Raw genomic sequence first — 20,187 nt, 5'->3', positions numbered from 1 at the left:
TCCCTGAACTTGGCGGTGATCTCCGCCACTGTCTCTGTAGTCTGGGTAAGGTCCTGAAACTCCCTAGCTAACTGCTGCACCTCAATGACTGGTGCAAACTCCGCCCTGAACCTGGTAGAGAAATCAGCCCAGGTCATGGCATCCAATGCCGCATCATCCCCGATGGCATGTCCGACTTCCTCCCACCAATCCCGTGCCCTGTCCTTCAGAAGGCAGGACGCCAATCTGACCTTGTCCCCCTCGGGACACCTGCTAGTGCGGAAAGCGTTGGCCACATCCGCCAACCATCTAGTACTCGCTATGGGGTCCCGCGCCCCATGATAGTCTGGAGCCCCGCATGCCCTGAACTCCCTGAACGTAAGTGTGCGCGACCCCATCATGGCCGCCATCTCAGCACGGAAAGTACTCAATCTCTCATCCATCAGCTCTAAAATACCCTCCTTGATCGAACCGAAGATCACAGGAGTCTGCTCCAGTATGATGCGGGTAACCTCAGAAGAAAGGAACTCTCTAGTATGCTCATCCATCTGCCCGACCTCCGGGCCTGATCCCGATCCTGATCCCCCTCCGGCATCTGAGCTGCCGACTGCTGGTCTCGGACGCAAAACTACCATTCTGAAACATTTCATAACAACATCAGAACACTGAAATATCTCAAGGGATCATGATACTACTACTAGCTTCCTGGTCTTGTCTTGGCCTTCCTTGATTCGAGTACGGATCCTCTGCTTTCAGTAGTACGGGCCCATACTACCTTCCACATCTATCCGTACTTTCCTCAAGAACTGCCTTGACTCCACCAAGTCACTTCTACTACTGCCATTCTCTGCTACTCTCATCCTAGGCTTGCCCTAGGGAAAACTCAAGCTCAACACGACTGGTCCTCAGCTGCTGTAGGTCTCCTCATAATGCCAGCTAGCCACCACCTAAACACCATCACATGTGATGAGGATCATATAATCCTTCAAGTAAAAGATCCGTCCCTACAACGGTTGGACTCAAACAAGAGCTGCGCAATAGGGCCAGTTCCAGCACTCTGGGATTATTCAAACCTGATCACATGTGGTGTGACGTGTTCACCTAATGGCTAACTCCCACTACTCAGAACCCCACCAAGCACGAAGCAAGCAAAATTCGGACAAGGGAAACAGACTCAGGCAAAACTATTCTTATAACAAGAAACTACACTAGCATAGGATGCTAAGCTCATACTATCAGGCATAACCTAAACAGGCTATCCTACTGCTGTCTACTCAATACTAGCATGCAATACTCATAAAGCTGTAACACATAAGCAGGCACATAAGGCATTCTCCTAGATCCTTAGCCCTATACTAGCATGCTGTTCTACTGAAACTGAAACTGAACAAATAACTTGTATGGGTAATTTGGGAGTACTTACTTGAGCTCGGCTGACCGCATGCACACACATCTATCTTGTTAAAAACAATTCTTTCTTTTTAAGTGCTTTCAAAATTCTTTTTGTAAAACATTTTTATTTTACTAAAATCTTTTATTTCCCTTAGTTTGAGTTCAGATACACCCGGAAGTGTATCCGAATCCCTCAAACCAGGGCTCTGATACCAACTTGAAACAACCAAAAAATACGATCCAAAAATTTCGTTTTTCGATATAATCAAAACCATGATCAGAGTGTCATATAATAAAACCATACGTGATGTATTCCAACATAATAGAAAACACTGTGCGGAAACTGTATCATACTACGGCAAATCAAAACAAACTAAATCAATCCCAGGCTAAAAGCTAAAGCTGTGGTGTGTGCGATGCCGTCACCCCGAGCTCCTCCCTTTGCTTGCAGAAGTACCTGAAACCAAAACTGAAACTGTAAGCACGAAGGTTAGTGAGCTCCCCCAAGCTACCACATACCATACAATAACATATAAACACATATTGGGCCTTGCCCACTGCATCGGGCCGAAGCCCGGAAACTGCATCGGACCGAAATCCGGAACTGACCGGGACCTTGTCCCCTGCATCGGACCGAAGTCCGGAACTAACTGCATCGGACCGAAGTCCAGAACTGACTGGGACCTTGTCCCCTGCATCGGACCGAAGTCCGGAACTAACTGCATCGGACCGAAGTCCGGAACTAACTGTATCGGACCAATGTCCGGAACTAACTGCATCGGACCAATGTCCGGAACTAACTGCATCGGACCGAAGCCCGGAACTGACTGACTGAACATGGCATAGCATAACACATCAACTAGCATAAACACATATACGACATACTACATCGGGCCGTAGCCCGGAACACATAATACTTAACGCATAAAACATAGCGCACAAATCCTGTTCGAGCCACGAAGGCATCGAACATTCTAGCTACTGCATCGGACCTAAATCCGGAAACTACTGCTAACTGAACGGGCCGGCATTGTGGCCTTAGACCCGTTCCTACTGGAAGGAAACTCACCTCGTAAGCTGGCTGCTGAGTGTGTGGCTCGGGAAGCTAACGGCGGCTGCTCCTGAATCTCCTCGGCTACAAGTCCATAAACACACTCAATCAAATACTAAACACTGCACTTGGGGTAAAATGACTCTTTTACCCTTGGTCAAAGTCAATTCTCTTTTGGACTGACTCGCCGAGTTGGGCCACCCAACTCGCCGAGTCCTACTCTTACTTTTCACTCTTACTCGCTGCTACTCGTCGAGTCTGGCATCGACTCGACGAGTACCCTCTTGATCCAAGAACTCAAACAATCTTCATCCGACTCGCCGAGCCGGATGAACAAACTCGACGAGTTGTTCTTGATCTTAAGGAGATTGCCTTGGACTCGCCGAGTTGATGAACAACTCGCCGAGTCCCTCCATCACTGAGTTTACCCTCAACTCGCTGAGTCCACTCTCTAGCTCACTGGGTTCACTCGACACTGGTAAAAATGAAGGAATCGGGAACTCGCGACCCAACTCGCCGAGTCGTTCTTCCCGACTCGCCGAGTTGCCACCATAAAACTGATTTTTACTCGATTTTGTTTGAATCCAACACATACAATTGATAGATCTGGGTCCAATAAGCTGATTTACCACGTAAAGTTTCCAACTTTACGTGTACAACCTCATGAATAAGGGAAATAAGGTTAAAAGATGCACAAAATGGGTAGATCTATGGTTAATATGCAAAGTAACTCCAAAAAGACAGTAGATCTGGGCTCTACAACACCCCACCATTCAGATCCAAAGATATTTCAACTTATTAAGACATTCATGCAAACATAAGGCTTGGAACAAGCATCAACTAGCTCTTAGGAGAGCTCTAATGGAAGTTTAAAGCATATAACAAGAAGGGAACTCCGAAAATACCTCAACTAACTCAGATTTGCCCTTGGATCCTTGCACTACAACTCTTCTCCTTGCTTCTTTCTTCTTCTCCTTCTTCACACCTTCACAAAATGGCACCAAAACACTTATAAGCTCTCAAGGGAGGATTAGGGTTCTCTCATTGTGTTCTCAGGGTGAGGGAGGCGAGAACGGGGGCTATAAGGTGGTTTAAATAGTGGGCAACCCGGGGATTTAGGGTTTCACCCAGACGGATGGACTCGCCGAGTCAGGGATATGGATTCGCCGAGTCCCCGGCTCCCGCGTGCTCGAAGTCGTGACCCTACTCGGCGAGTCAGGCTAGAACTCGCCGAGTCCCTCTTGAAAACTTACAACAATTACCAATGAATTAACGTACCGGGAACGGGTCGTTACATTTATGTCATGTGTATATCAGAGTATATCAGAGTTAGAACCAGAAGGTTTATATAGTTAGGACTAGAGGGTCCATCAGAGTTAGGGCCCACGGAGAGTTATAGCCTCGAGTGGCTAGTATGTGTTATGTATGGTATTTTGGGGAACTCACTAAGTTTTATGCTTACAGTGTTATGTGTTATGTGTTTAAGGTACCAGTGATGATCGCGGGAAGGCGCCGGCATGATTCGTACACACGCATGGATTTTTATGTATTTTGATCTTCGAAAACATTTTGTGAAACAAAGTTATGATACAATAGGGTTAGGGGTGCGAACGAGCCAAGCTACTCGCGAGCTACTCGGGATTGGCTTGTTAAAAGCTCGACTCAAAACCGATTTTAAACGAGCCCGAGTCGAGCTCGAGCTTAATACTAAGCTCGTTTATTAAACGAGCTCGAGCTCGAGCCTATATCACAAAGCTCGATTAGGCTCGCGAGCCTAAACGAGCCTTTATATAATATAATTTATTATTATTTTCTTATATTAAAATATAAACATATTTGGGAAATTATGGATTTCGGATATTAGTAAACGAGCTTCTTAACGAGCTTGAGTCAAGCTTAAGCTTATTTAGGTACATCAAACAACAAACGAGCCGAGCCCGAGCCCGAGCTGAGCTTGTATAATTCTTTATGAGCTCGAGCCGAGCTCAGTAAAAGAAAGCTCGAATTGAGCCAAGCTCGAGCTCGAGCCTCGTATAACTTAAACGAGCCCGAGTCGAGCCTGGCCAGGCTCGGGCTCGGCTCGGCTCGTTTGCACCCCTAAATGGGATTTTGTTGATAAATGTGTTTGGTAAAATGTGTTTAAAAATGAGAAAATTTGTTTTAAATTTTACAGTGTTACATTATGCCTTTGATCAAGTTTATCCCAAGGGGTGTTTGAAGCAATATGAATTGTAAAATATGGGCTTACGATAAGGCCCGTATGGTATTGGGCCTAATTTGGAAAATTAGGCCATTAGTGGGCTTTTATGGATTTTGTGGTTTCAGATCTTTTTGGATTTGGGTTTAGGCCTCAATTTTGGTTCATGTTGGGTCAAGGGTAAAATGGTCATTTTACCCCAAGTATGGATGGTGGGCCTTAGAATGGAACCCAATTGCTAATTGGGTGTTATTTTAATCTGTTAGATCGGAGGTATCATCGAGGCAACAACTAGGGATTTCTTTTAATATGCTTCAACATTCGAGGTGAGTCTCCTCACTTTTTGTATAGGTCGAAAGCACCGATGCTGACCCGTTTGGTTTATGTATTGTAGGAAGACCCGGGAGTTGGCCCTTGGCATTATGTATGAAAGACCAAGAGGCGCATCCCAGCACACTGTATGCAAGACTAGAGTCTGAACTCTGGCAAGTAATTAGTTAAGTAGTATAGTTTGTATGCTAGTTGTCCTTGTGATGTTTGCATGGAAGGCCAGGAGGTGGCTATTGGCACTTGTCTGTAAGACCCACGGTTATGGCCTCCGGCTTTGCAAGAAAGACCATGAGGTGGCTCGTGGCATAATGGCAAGACTATGGTTGGGACATATCACTTTTATTGATTACGATATATGAATGATATGTATGGCTTACATTTATGTATGACATGTATGGATCGTTGGATATGTATGGTGTGTGGTATTTGGGGAACTACTAAGCTTTGTGCTTACGGTTTTCAGTTTAGGTTTCAGGTATTCCAATTTTCAAATGAAAGAGCTCGGGACAATCGCAGGGCATACACCCGTGTCTTCCGCAATATGTGATCTTTGAGATTGGACTCTGGTAATTGTGTTAATTGAAATGCTTTTCAATGTTTATAACAAAGTTACAACAGGATGGAACCGTCAGCCGTTCTCCGGGAGGGGGTCTGATATGGGCATATTTAGTTATAAAAATCATGCATGATCTTAATACTCTATGTTAATTTTATCTCAAATAATGAACCAAAGGTGCTTAATTAGCTTGAATATTTCATTTTCAGTAACAAAGACATGCTCGGATGGAAAAGGAAGTGGAACTAGCTATTGGAAGCTTGGATCTTGGATTTTGAAGAAAGAAGGATGTTGCTGGACAGTTTGACCCCTCGTCAGTTTTTTGGCCATATCTCATGAACCGTAACTCCGATTGACGAGATTCAAAATGTTCTGAAAACTAGACACAATTTCAGATGACTTTCGTGTTTTGAGAAAATGCTGATTCCAAACGTACTCGGCGAGTAGGGCCGATTACTCTCCGAGTTGGTCAGAAGTTTCACGATTCTGGACGCGCTGACTTGCCGTACACGGGTTTTAAGTGATGGACTCGCCGAGTAGGTCCCTGGACTCGCCGAGTAGCCCCTGTTTTGTGAAAATCTATATAAAGGGACTTTCAGATCGATACCCTAGGATGGAGATGAACCCTTGGAGGCCAATTGTCGACTAAAGGTGCTGTTGGAGCGTGGGAAGCAAGGGAATCAACCCTACATTCAATTTTAAGGAGAATCAAGTCAAAATCAAGTTTACTCTTACCTAATCTCTTGTTTGAACTATGTTTTTACCAATTGATTTCGTTTTTGTGCTTGTTTCCATTGTAATCATGAGCTAAAAACTCATAACTTCTGTTTAGGTAGATGAATTTGTGAACATGGATTGATTATTTGATTAGGATTAATTTTAATTGGTGATTATGTTTTATTAAGCTTGTTAAAGAACCTTATGTGTTAACAATAACTATTCTTCTGTTAATAAATCAGTAATTAAGTTGTATGAACATCTCTTAGTTGCTAATTTCATATGATTTACGTGACCACATAGTTGTATGTCTAGGAATAACGAATGTGAAACTTGAATTAACTTGAAGATAGGTAAGTTAATGTGTGAGCTTGTGTGATACACCATCAACAAGAGGTTAATTGAATAAACAATTTGATTAGCTAATTACAAGTCTTTCTAAACCCGAATCAACAAACTAGGAAATTCATTAATTTAGACAACTGGCCATTGCTTGAATTAATCTGTTTTCTAAGGATTAGCTATAGTGAATGTGAATCTAATCACATTAGTCGGTAACCAATGAATAATTAATTCGATATATTTACCATAAAATCATCCATATGAACAAATGATTCGAACCTAAACAGAAGTCCTCTTTATTATTGAATTTAGTTGATTTTTATTTGCTTAGCTCTTAGTTTCTTAGTTTAAGTTTTAGTTAATTGTTTAAGTTTCTAGTCTTGCAAAACTAGAGAAAACCCCATTTCTATTACTTGTTTTATTTAGATAATATTAGCATCTATTTTAATTGTTTACCGTTCCCTGTGTTCGATACCCTATTTACCTGAACTAAACTGCTAATCGATAGGTACACTGCCTTTCGTGTGTTTGTCTTTGCGTTTAAGTTAGTAGGATTAAAACTAGTTTGTTTCACACACATCAAGTTTTTGGCGCCGTTGCCGGGGAACAGTTCTAAATAGTTAATTTTATTTGCTAATTTTTATCATTTTTTTAATTTTATTTGTTGATTAATTTTTTTTATTTAGTTTAATTTTTTATTTTTATTTTTATTTATTATGTATTTTCCAAATCTCGATGCTTTTGATGCTTTTCTTGAGGAAGTAGTACAGGAAATTGAGCAAGGAGATGAGGAGTATGACTCAGATGAAGATTTGCAGAAATTTGGAAGATGGTTAGATAACATCTTGCCCAACACAGAAGGGACATCTGAGTTACAAGATGAAGAATTTAATCCAGAAAGAGACTTGGAGGAGCTGGAAAGATTGCTAGCAGGAGGGTTAGATGAAGAACAAGAACAAGCTGAATTGCAGGAACCAAGCTGTGGTTTGACCATTACCACGACATGGCCCCTTATATTTTTGGTTTGTGTTTCGAAGCATGGGGTGACGATTCCAACTTTGGAGAAAGTTCTGAGGCACGATCCATTTTTGATTAGTATCCAACCGGTTCCAACCCTTGTCAATATTCTTGGGTTTTATGAATTCAAGCTCGTTTGACCAATTTTAGAAGAAAAGAGCCAAATTTTACAAATTGTTCCAAAGAAAATATTTAATGCAATGGATGGAATGACATTGAGTTTATTGGAAGTTTATTAAGTTGGGAGTCCAGCTAAAGACTCGCACAAAAAGAAGCGCTTGCGGGAGGCAACCCGTCATTAGAGTTTGCTTTTCTTTTTTCTTTCTAAACTTCTAGTATTTAGGGATAATTTAGGATTTTAATTTTGATGTTTGTTTTCGTTTTTCTATTACTTGTGTGTTGTTTTGATCTTTTCAGTTTGAAGCTTAGGATTGCATGTGAGGGTCTAGAGTCAAGGCTGATGAAGGGAGAAATCGAATCTAGGCGAGAGAGGAAATGAAGTTTTGAGTCAAGCTATGAGTCCAACTGATAGAAGGGTTATAGAGTGTTTATTCGCTGAAGAAAAATGAAGTAAAATATCAAATAATGTTTAAAAAAAATTCAATATATATATATATATATATATATATATATATATATATATATATATATATATATGGGAAAAGTGAATATACCCTTAAGCGTATATAAGTTTAGGTACCCAAACTCACCGTACTACGTCGTTTTGTATCATATAATACATTATAATTGTCCAATGTTTTTATAATTTAACTTCTAAAATGATTACTTCCATTATTTTTACTTTTTACACATTTATCTTCCTCTTAATTTTCATTTTCAACTACAATAAATATAACTTAATAAGTGTTCAACAAAAAGATGTGACATAAGAGAAAAATAATAGTGAAATTTCGAAAATCTTGAAATTAAATCAAGTTAGGGGTTGAAGTTTAAGAACATTATAATGAATATATTGCACAAAACGATGTATTATGGTGTGTTTGGGTACCTAAGCTTATATACCCTTATGGGTATATTCACTTTTCCCTATATATATATATATATATATATATATATATATATATATATATATATATATATATATATATATATATATATATATATAAACATAGTTAAAAGGAAAACATTCAATATAATAAATATAAAAGAACCTAAATGGATGAATTGAATTAAGCAAAAGGTGTTTGAAAACTATATTTTATAATAACTAAAATTCAATTCAGTTGTTTTTAAATTAATGTATAATAGTAATATTTAAAAATAATAGATACTTACAAATTAAATTATGTTAGATTACAAATAGTTGTTGATAATTAAAATAATCATCATGATGAAATTAAAATACCGTTATTTTTTAATTAATAAATCACAACAGTAGTAAATTAAAATAGTTGACAAATATAACTAATGTTATACACAAGTAAAACATGAGTAAAGTCCATTAAATGATTTGATTTTAATAAGCGTTATTTTATCTATTGTTCAAATTAATTATAATTTTATATAATCTAAATGTAATAATTATTATTTTATAGTTAATATAAATGATGTAAATATTTTCAATAACATAAAATTACCAAAAGTTTTAATTTTATTCAGCGCAACGCGCGGATATTCACATAATGTGTATATATATATATATATATATATATATATATATATATATATATATATATATATATATATATATATATATATATATATATATATATATATATATATATATATGGAAGGGTTATTTGGAAAACAAAAAACCCTAAAAATATATAAAAAAAATACTTAGAGATCACAATTTTTTTTTTGAATTTTTTAATAAAAAATCGCAGGTTTCTATATAAATTCGCTGAAAAAAATTTTAAATTTTTTATTAAAAAATAAATAAATAAATTGATTTTTTTAACGAATTTTAAAAAAAAGCTGCGATTTTTTATAAAAACAATTCAATTTTTTTTTTGTGATCTATAAGTATTTTTTTTATGTATTTTATGATTTTTAGGGTTTTTTTATAGTGTTTTTGTTTTATATATATATATATATATATATATATATATATATATATATATATATATATATATATATATATATATAAAAGGAGAGTAAAATATGTTTTTTATTTTGTTGCTTTTAGTTTGTTGAGAGAGAGAGAGAGAGAGAGAGAGAGAGAGAGAGAGAGAGAGAGAGAGAGAGAGAGAGAGAGAGAGAGAGAGAGAGAGAGAGAGAGAGAGAGAGAGAGAGAGAGAGAGAGAGAGAGAGAGAGAGAGAGAGAGAGAGAGAGAGAGAGAGAGAGAGAGATGGCCACGTGTAAACATTATATTGGTTGAAACAAGGCAAAGAGAATTCCAATCTCAGCCGTTACTTAAATCATAATCTATTGTCGATCAACATATCTAAGATAAACATTCCAATCAGCCTGCCTTGTGCCGGACCTTTGCTTTGTTTATATTTTTCCAAACCATTCCCTCTACTTTCGCTCGACTATAAAAAAATCACCTACATTCACACGTTCGTAATATTGCTAATATTGTTTAATTTGTTTTGTTTTATAAACTTACAACATTGATAAATAATAAATATATTGATGCTTTAACACCAACTTTGTTTTACTTTCTCAAATCAATTATCAAAGATATTAAATATAATAAAAATAAAATAAAAAACACTGAATCCAAAATGAACAAGGACCAGTTAGGTCGAAATAGTCTGCGTAAGTTACACTTGCCTACTTAAAACAAGTTTGGTTGAACAGTTATATAAGGGATTGGCCAAATAATCTAATTAAGTAATTATCTATCACAACTATTTATAATTTTCAGTAGCTAGGTTAACGCTACATTATTATTTTGTACAACCTATAAAACATACATATTTTCCAAACCACTAAACTACACAAATGGTTCCTGTGGTTTGCTCAAAATTGTCACTTTGATCCAAAAATGTTTAGACTAGCACCACATATCCAAAGTTTTTATTTTGTTGCTAGTTTGGTTCAATTTTCTTTGAACTTTTTCATAATGACCATTTTGCCTTTAGTTATTTATTTATTTAAATATTTTTTTGTTTAAAAGAAAAATAAAAATAAATTGTATTTTCTATTTTACTTTTATAACTTTTTTTATGAAGGAATAAAAATAAATAAATAAAATATACAATCTCTCTCTCTCTCTCTCTCTCTCTCTCTCTCTCTCTCTCTCTCTCTCTCTCTCAAACAATAAAGACACACCTTTATCTTCCTCCCAAACCTCCAAAAACTTTGAACCCCATCTAAATTACAACCGGAAGCTGCCAGCACCACCTTCCGCCACCGACCAAGGTAAGTGATTTCTTGTCGCTACCCGATCAAAACCCTCAGATCCACCAACATCCCTTCCTATCAGCAACCCTAAATAAGATTTGTGGAAATGAATCCCTACACCTCCATTTTTTCCGGCAATACCATAACCACCACCGATTATCACCTCCCATCTATTCCTCCCTATTTAGCCTCTCATGTGTTCTTTATCTCATCCCCAACCGCATGTAATTTTTACAGTAGTTGTTTCTTCCTCACGATCGATGGTTATTGGACCTCCGCGAGGATCATCATCATCGGACCTTGAAATCCACCAATTCTCCCTGAATATGAAATCCATCCTCACCACCCACCTACCCCTCTTTCTTTCATCCCATACGAACATACCCATCTTCTTCCTTCTCCCTGTAGAAAATCAAACATATTAACATACACACTCTCAAAATTAAACCATTTGCAAATCTATGATATTTGATATAATATATAGAGGAAGAAGAAGAAACTAGGGTTCTTGAACCCATTGAAAATCCCCATAAAAATACCCAAAACACCATTCCAATAAATCTCCATTCCTTCTTCTTTGATTATGATTTCAACTTTCCTCCCTGTTTTGAAACGACTATGATACAAAGTTACAGTAAAATCGTTACTCACTCGATCAATCATCCAGGTATGCGTAAAGATCTTTATGCTAAAGGATTTGGGTCAGTTTCTCATTTTTTTCAATCTGAATCGATCACATGTGTTGATTGGTGTAAAAAAGTCGTGAAGAACAATTGATTTTGGGTGTAAGCCATTGAACTGAGTATTCTGATGTAAGCTTCAACTCAAATTTTTGCAGATGACGAACATGGAAGAAGATGCATCGGCGTTTATATGAGAATGAAAGAAGATGGGGTTGTAGATTTTAGGGAGAGAGAGAGAGAGAGAGAGAGAGAGAGAGAGAGAGATTGTATATTTTATTTATTTATTTTTATTCCTTTATAAAAAAAATTATAAAAGTAAAATAGAAAATACATTTTTTTTATTTTTCTTTTAAACAGAAAAATATTTAAATAAATAAATAATTAAGGGCAAAATGGTTATTATGAAAAAGTTCAAAACAAATTGGACCAAACTAGCAATAAAATGAAAACTTTGGACCTGTGGTGCTAGTTCAAACTTTTTTGGATCAAAGTGACAATTTTAAGCAAACCACATGAACCATTTGTGCAGTTTAGTCTTTCCAAACTGATAGTTAAGAAAAATACTACTTAATTCATTACATAAAGATGAATTATTTTTTATTACGCGTGGCATTGGAAATACTGATTTCATAAGGACTATATTGCATTTTTACAAAACTAGTGGGGCTTAAATGAATTTTTAAACCCGCTTCTTATATATGGAGTGGAGAGAGAGAGAGAGAAGAGAGAGAGAGAGAGAAGCGCGTCAAACTGTGGGGAGAGAGAGACGACATGGATTTGATTTTGCTACACAGGTAAGATAACCGAGGATTGATTTTACTGTTGAAATTGATAACTTGTATGATCTTCATCTTCATTAGTTCAAATCACTCGAGCAGTATTAAAATTCAGTAAGTAATTCTTGTTATGTATCTAAATCAAGGCATATATGTATATTCATATATGAAATTGGAGTTCATTGCTGTTGATTCAGCCTCATAAACCAGCGTGGTCTCGATTAAAGTGTAGAATTCTTCTAGGTTTTGCTTACTTTTGTGAAATGCTATTTTCTTCAAAAATCATATTTTATCTATGATCATCTTCTTTCTAATCAGTTGTGTGTATCTAGTAAATTCCGTGTGTTGACTTTGATTTGGAATGATGTTTTGTTGAAATTAGAATTCGGATTTTGTTAATTGTGATTGAATTTTTATGTTTTAAGTCACTGGATCATGATTACGAAGTAAGGAACGACTCACATACATGATACCGATATCTGAAATTATTAGATCTATGTATAGAAATATATGCCTTTTCTCTTAATTCAGGTTTTCCGCCATTTTGTTTTGTTTCTTATTCGGTTTAGTTGATTGGAGCTGATAATAGGAATAATTGTTGATTTGAGATTCAACTATACTGATTCCTGGTTTATTAGCATCTAAAAATATTCTTTTGCAGACAATTTAGTCACTGATGTTCTTGAGTCAAGATCGTGATATACATCAAAGATACAAATCAAATGCCATCACTAAAGATGAAGACGAAATCATCAGGAGACTCTCTAAAAGAAAACCGTGGTCTCCATGTCTGTCAAAAATCAAGCAAGATATCCAAGAACTCTTTCTCTCATGCGCGGAATTTTCAGAATGAAGAAGCAGAACTTGATACTTTTACATCTAACAATCAGGAAATAAGAGGTGATGAAACCAACTGTTGTGAAATAGTAGATGATGAAATTCTTCAATTTCAGAAGCATATATCACCTTCAAGTAATAATGCTGGCATTGTTTATAGCATGGTAAAACATTCAAACCAAAGTCTTTTTGTTCATTTTCTATTCGTAACCCTAGAATCACAGTTTCTTACATTTATGGGTATTTTCAATTGATTGCAGGATCATACATCAACCATAGAAACAATCTTTTCACCTATACTGGAGTCCATTGACATTGACATCGAACCAAATATCAATGTGTCAGATTTTTTAATTTCTGATATGATTGTGTCTAGCTCACGCAACGAAAAGAATTCTGCATATGCCACCATTTCAGAGGCTACATGCTTACTTGATTATGAACATGATGAATTGAGCAGATTTTGTTTTGACGAGTATATGCTTCTTCCTTTTCTGGAAGATAGCATTGAGTCAAACAGTCAACATGAAGATAGTAGTGGTAGCACACATCCAAAACCTGTCATTGCTTCAGAAGAATCAAGCATATATGTGGCGATCCATCAATTAAAGGAATATGAATATGATGTGAATTCTTTTCCAGAATGGGATCCATTAGAGTGCTTGAATCCACAAATGTTCATCAGGAATTTTCTTGATTTTACAGAAATTCCCCAGGAATCATCAAGGGAAACGAAATCTGTCACCCTAGTTCTTGATTTAGATGGTAAGAAACATGTTTTATTTTCTTTTTTTAGTGTAAATTTTCATGTGAAATGTTTTAATTAATTGGTGTACAAACAGAAACACTTGTCCACTCGTCACTGGAACAGTGTAAGGATGCAGACTTCAGTTTTCAAGTAGTTTCTAGTTTGAAGGAGCATACTGTGTATGTGAAAGAGAGACCATACCTAAGGGCATTTTTGGAAAAAGTGTCGGAAATGTTTGATATTGTGATATTCACAGCGAGTCAAAGCATTTATGCGAAACAACTTGTTGATATACTGGATCCAGATGGAAAGATGATCTCGCGTAGAGCTTATAGAGACTCATGTATCTTTACAGATGGAAGTTATACAAAGGATTTAACGGTTTTAGGTGTTGATCTTGCCAAAATTGTCATAATCGACAATTCTCCACAGGTACAAATAGAATGCTTATAATCAGATTGATAAGGGATGAAAATTTTGTCTAATAAAAGGTTTGTATTTTGAGTTTCAGGTTTTTAGGTTGCAAGTGAATAATGGGATTCCAATCAAGAGTTGGTTTGATGATCCATCAGATTGTGCCCTAATTTCATTACTACCTTTCCTTGAGTCTCTGCTTCACGTTGAAGATGTGCGTCCAATTATTGCCAACAGATTTGGTAACAATGGTCCTTATTAATTTCTCAGTTACACCTCCAAATTATCTTTACAATAAAACATCATTAGTGTAGTGTAGTTAGTGTTTTAATATAGATTGTTTTTTGCACTGTACAGTTAATTAAATAGTTTAGAAACTCAGAATAAGATTTTTCTTTGTTTTAAGATATAGATGCATGTACTATGTAGTTGTTGCCGAGCATTTAGCGATATGTATTATCCAAATGACAATGGTGTTCCATTTTGTTTGTTGTTATTGTGATTATAATATAATGTAATCATAAACAAGTTGTGTATGATTGTAACTGTTGTTTGATAGATGATGGTAAGGAATTAAAAAATGCAAGAGATACGAAGGTGGAAGGAGTATCAATCATCACAAACAACACACTGATTTTCTGTCATTAACATCAAACACACGAGATACAAAGTTATAAAGTTTTCCTTTTCCCCACTATACAATTGCCCCCCAAAATATGACTTCAAATTTGTTAACAAAAGAAACCCAAAATGAAGTGAAGAGGTGAAAAACAGGAGATTATACCCTTGTTATATGGGTAAAATCTCCACCTATACATTTTCAAGGCTATTCACCTCTTTATAATATCTACTACCAAAACATTCATTTTCTTTAATTCTTTTCTTCACAAAATAGCAACCCACACAACCCACACCTAGTTTTTTGGTTTTGCTTTTGGTGGGATTTCCTACTTGTTGTATATATAATAAACATATATGTACGATTCAGCATCCTTTTTTGCACTAGTTACTTCAAAATGGTGTCGGGTCCAGTGGATCCTGTAATTTGTAAATAACACACACAAAAACCCTAATAATCTTATTATACTCAAAAACATTTAAGAAAAAAAGGTATTCATTGTTATGTGTTACTGTTACCTGATCAACATCAACGTCCTCAGAATGGAAAAGAATAGGCCTGCATCGCTTATCTTCATTCATCAAACTGGAATTCTGAAAATGGGTGACAAGTGCTGCCTTCCCTTGGATTCGAGCATATGCCAATGATGCTACTTTTTCACTATTGAACTTCTCCCACTTTTTCCCATCAAACGCCTTAACACAACCAACAACTAATTTTTTAATATTGACACAACTCAACTAAATGGTCTTCAGAAAAGAAAAGAAAAGAGAAGACCTGGTAGAACGGGATTATATGCATCGGTGAAAGCATGTTGATAAATGCATACCCAACATTACATTTGTTCTGCGCATCAAACAAAAACGGTCAGCAACATTAAATTTAAATTTAAATTTAAGAAAAAAAAATGGTTGAAAATTTATACCTTGAAATCGATTGGCAGGTAGAGAAAATCGTAAGTACCACTATGAATTTCATCAATGGAAGCTAGCAACATCTTTGAAGTGTACTTATTCGGGATATTTTTTATCATTAAAGTCGTCCGGGTATCTTCTCCACTCTTGATCTTGTCAAGATCAAGTTGAAACTGTTTCTTGTTGTCCATCTGCATCTGCATCTGGTTTCCATTTCGATTCCGCCCTCCTCCATTCACGTTCACGTTCATGGCCATGGCCATGCTTTCTACATTATTATTATGATTATTCATGGCTCCTATTCCAGAGTAATTCAGCCCATTTCCAAGGAATAGAGGAGGAGATGACATTGACATGTTGCTCAAACTAGGCGATGAACTGTTTTCCATAATATTCACAGATCCATGAGAATTCAAGAAACCGCGATCCATTTGGCCACCATAAGTCGAAGGACTCATGAAATCATGATGATAACGGCCACCACCAAATGGAATCATCCCGGATGGAGCCGATCCGACATGAATGCCATGATGGTTATGGTGGAAATGACCATTTTGCCCTGGGAGGCTAAACCCATGAGTGGTCAACCCTTTAGCAAAAGGTTGAGGTTGAGTGGTGGTGGGGGTAAGGGTAGGGGTAAGTGTGGGACTTCCCCACAGAAACTGTGCACCAGACAACGTTTCGATCCCTGAAGCGGTTGAACTCGAAGCACCAAATGACGACATCGTCCCTTGCAGCGAACGAGACTGTTGAAAAACAGATCCGTTGTTTGATGATGAATTCCCATTTGAGAAGATTTGGTCAAACTGACTATAATTATTATTATTATTATTACTTCTTCCATGATTATCTTTACCAATTGGTGGCAATGCTATTCTTGTTGGTTGTACTTGTGGATGCAAGATTGAAGCCAATCCAGGTAAACTGTTGCTAACATTTTGTACAGGACTATGACTATGACTGTGAATGTGACTCTGTCGTTCTATTGGACTGCCAAATTGTGGCCACACACCTGGCGGTGAGCTGGCAATCGAGGTGCCTACCTGGACCCTGAAACTTCGCGCGTCATCTTGCTCAAATTCTTGATTTAGTTGCAACATTAAGCTGATGATGTTCATTCATATAAGAAATAACAAGAATCATTAAATGTTTTTTACTTTTGTGAAACAAGGGTAAAATTGGAAATGGAAGGGAAATTAATTACTTTCGGCGGGCGCCACCTGGGCGACTAGGTTCAAGCTTTATGCGTTTCCCGGCTATGTCACTCCTGTTTAGAGATCTGAGTGCAGCTTCTGCTGCTCTAACATCATAATATTCTATGAATTTATGGTGCCTTTTATGGGGTGTCTCACGTATCTGGAATGGAATGGAATGGAATCATAAATGAAGAGGAAATGGAATAAATAAGGTAACGGAATTGGTGAGATTACATATTTTACATTACCTCTTTCACCTCACCATATGCCCCAAAGATTTGAAGAAGATCTTCACATGAAACAGATGGGTCCAAATTAAAAACAACCAATGTTCCTTGGTTTACATCTTTATCCGATGGGTTATCCTAGGAAATTAACACGATTCGTATTTAATAATCAAATTAAATTAACTTAGGAAATTAACAAAAATTATAAATCAAACCTTTGGAATCGAGTAATGAATGTCCAGTTTCCTTCTTCTTAGAGGCTTATTCTGTAACGCACGCATAGCAGTCCTTGCAGCACGGATATCATAATAAGATATCATCACAAACCCCCTGTGTTTACATGCAGTGTACAGTGTTCTAATATCACCATATTGCTACAAATTACATATAAATAATATGTTAGACTTTTAACTTTTTAGGTAAATTTAGTTGTTTTTGGTAAATATTGATTATACCTCAAACAACATTTGTAGCTCTAAATCCTCAACGTTGCTGTTGATATTACGCACAAATAAAGTTCTTGAAGGATGCTCTCCATATGGATGTTCTCCAGCAACTGTTCCACTTCCAACTCCATTCATGTATTGACTCATGCCATTGCTACTAACAATCCCATCACCCAGACTTACCTTTGACATGTTGAAATTCAGATTATCTGATTCCGATTCCGGATCCATTTCCAATTCCATTCCTCCTCCGCTTCCGAAAAGATCAATCTCATCCGACTCATGGTTAGGAAATGGATTTAGGTTTAGATCAAGACCATCCATCATGCCAGATAAAAGCTCGTCTTCATCAGGTAACAAGCTTCCAATTCCATGATCTTCCATGTCTTCAAGCAAACCATTTCCTTTCACACACTTGTCATGAGGTACAACTGGTAATGAACTTGAGAAAAAAGTGGCATCATTTGAAGCGTGATAAGTATCCGATCCAGATAACATTCCAGTTGCTCTGCTTCCTACCGCTTTTGAGAAATCCATTGATTTTATCATTTACAGACCTATAGGAAAAGTCTATAATCATCAGAAACATATAAACCCTCAGATACGTGCATAATCATTGCATTTAGCAGCTTTTGCTATGGAAAGGGGGATTCCATGGAGGAAATTACAAAAGGTAAAGGGGAACTGTTCTTATGGATTCCGAATGAAAAGCCATAATTGTTGATAATCATTACAATCGTTACTGATTTTGTAATCCAAGATAACAAGCCCCAAATTAGCAAATTTGAACATCGATCACAACATGCAAAACAATCAATCAATCACACCGACAAAATAAAGTAGCATTTGACGATAAAATACCATATTCTAACTGAACCCCCAACCTCTGCTGTATAAACTCCAAAAAGTAACAAGTTCATGAAACCCATTTTAGAATAATCACATCCACAATAAATGTTTTCAAACCAGAAATAAATTTAGAAAAGTAAAATGGCCTTACAGCTTTACACACATACCCTTGGTTCTGTGTGTGTGTGTGTGTGTGTGAGAGAGAGAGAGAGAGAGAGAGAGAGAGAACGATACCCTGAAGAAGTCAAACTTCAAACTTGAAAAGATGTCTCCACTGAAGGAAAAAAAAAAAAAACAAATCAAAAACCCATGTTAATCTGCAAAAGCTTCAACGAAAACATCTCTGCCATGATCGGAGAGAATGTTTTTTTAGTTTAGAAAGAGAAATAGAGTTGAGACTGGAGACGTCTGCGCTTTGTGCGCGTGCGTGTGTGTGATGTTTTTTCTCTCTCTAAAAACTAAAAAGTGTAAACAGAAACACACGTACACAATCTATAGATATCTGTATCTATATGCAGAGAGAGAAAATTGTGATTGGAGAAGAAAGTGAAAAAATTTCAGAATGATTTGAGCGAGAAGAGGTGTGGACTGTTGAGTGTTGAACTGCATTTAAATCTGATTTCATGTCCGTAAGCACAGTCTGCGAGTAAACGAAGAACACTTAAAGTTGTTAAATTACTCTTTTGGCCTTCCAATCGAATGTGTATGTACTTATCGTTTACCAAAAATAAGGGACCCCAAAAATAAATAATGACTAGTTTGGTAATTTTGTAGTAGTTATTTTTTAAACCAGGGTTTTTTCATTGATTATTCATCTCTTATTTTAAATTTAATTATTTTTAACGGTCAAAAAAGTTAAAAATATAACTCATCGATTAATATAAAAATTATAAAAATGGTTAATTATAATTTCAAATTGCATCGCATTCCTAAAATATTTTATATTTTATTATCTAGCTAACGAATTAAATCTATAGTTTACAAAGATACATAGTTAAAAGTTAAAACTAACTTATGATTAATTTTTTTTTTGAGATATTTCTATCCAATTTAAAAAGGGAAAGCGTAGCATTTTGGGGAGGAGGGATGTCAAACTTTTTAATCGATAGGATTTTATTATGAGTGACATCTTAATGATTACAATATATTATTAAATGATTAATCTTTAAACACAAGATTAGTTCTTTAATTTTTTTTATTAAATGGATGTTTATGTTTATTTGTTTCAAAATAATACAACTATGTTTTTTTCTTTAAACACAAGATTATTATTATTATTATTATTATTATTATTATTATTATTATTATTATTATTACAGAACAGAAAATACAATTTCTAAATCAACAAGTTCGACCATTTAGTCAATGTAATAAATACAAAATAGAAAGCTTTTGCATATTCCTAGGTTTTTATTGCTTTGGTGCAAAATTGAATGCAACATATTTATATTTTAAGGTACATTTCGACTCAAATTTATATATTTGTTAGTATGTCCAATTATTGTGAAAGTAGTTTCATCACTATGAATCTAAGTATAACTAAACATCATATTAAATAAATACACTTTTAACTACATTTGAGTA

General features: G+C 36.0%; 2 protein-coding genes across 4 annotated transcripts; one reads left to right on the top strand and one right to left on the bottom strand.

Moving 5' to 3' along the window:
• The first annotated feature begins 12,290 nt into the window (after positions 1-12,290).
• LOC145041531 (uncharacterized) lies at positions 12,291-14,891 on the top strand. 2 transcript variants are annotated; one of them, XM_078989644.1, is made up of 5 exons: positions 12,291-12,371; positions 13,015-13,354; positions 13,451-13,955; positions 14,033-14,370; positions 14,450-14,891. In XM_078989644.1, the coding sequence occupies exons 2-5, from the start codon at positions 13,076-13,078 to the stop codon at positions 14,612-14,614; spliced, it is 1,287 nt and encodes a 428-aa protein (XP_078845770.1). In that variant the 5' UTR covers positions 12,291-12,371; positions 13,015-13,075; the 3' UTR covers positions 14,615-14,891. The 2 variants fall into 2 exon arrangements, with proteins under 2 accessions (XP_078845770.1, XP_078845771.1); XM_078989645.1 differs by having other exon boundaries at positions 12,322-12,371; positions 12,992-13,354.
• A 74-nt stretch (positions 14,892-14,965) lies between these two features.
• Positions 14,966-19,242, bottom strand: LOC145041530 (protein MEI2-like 3). 2 transcript variants are annotated; one of them, XM_078989643.1, is made up of 10 exons: positions 19,091-19,242; positions 18,838-18,877; positions 17,764-18,311; positions 17,524-17,682; positions 17,330-17,446; positions 17,090-17,241; positions 15,897-16,989; positions 15,749-15,817; positions 15,490-15,666; positions 14,966-15,390 (listed from the first exon to the last, which is right to left on the bottom strand). In XM_078989643.1, exons 3-10 carry the CDS (start codon positions 18,301-18,303, stop codon positions 15,364-15,366), a joined length of 2,334 nt encoding a protein of 777 aa, XP_078845769.1. In that variant the 5' UTR covers positions 18,304-18,311; positions 18,838-18,877; positions 19,091-19,242; the 3' UTR covers positions 14,966-15,363. The 2 variants fall into 2 exon arrangements, with proteins under 2 accessions (XP_078845769.1, XP_078845768.1); XM_078989642.1 differs by having other exon boundaries at positions 18,838-19,232.
• Between the last annotated feature and the right edge of the window lie 945 nt (positions 19,243-20,187).

This window comes from Lactuca saligna, chromosome 4, assembly GCF_052625555.1.
Source record: "Lactuca saligna cultivar CGN05327 chromosome 4, ASM5262555v1, whole genome shotgun sequence".
NCBI lineage: Eukaryota > Viridiplantae > Streptophyta > Magnoliopsida > Asterales > Asteraceae > Lactuca > Lactuca saligna.
The sequence above is the reverse complement of the archived record's forward strand: the minus strand, read 5'-3'. Positions and strand labels throughout refer to the sequence as shown.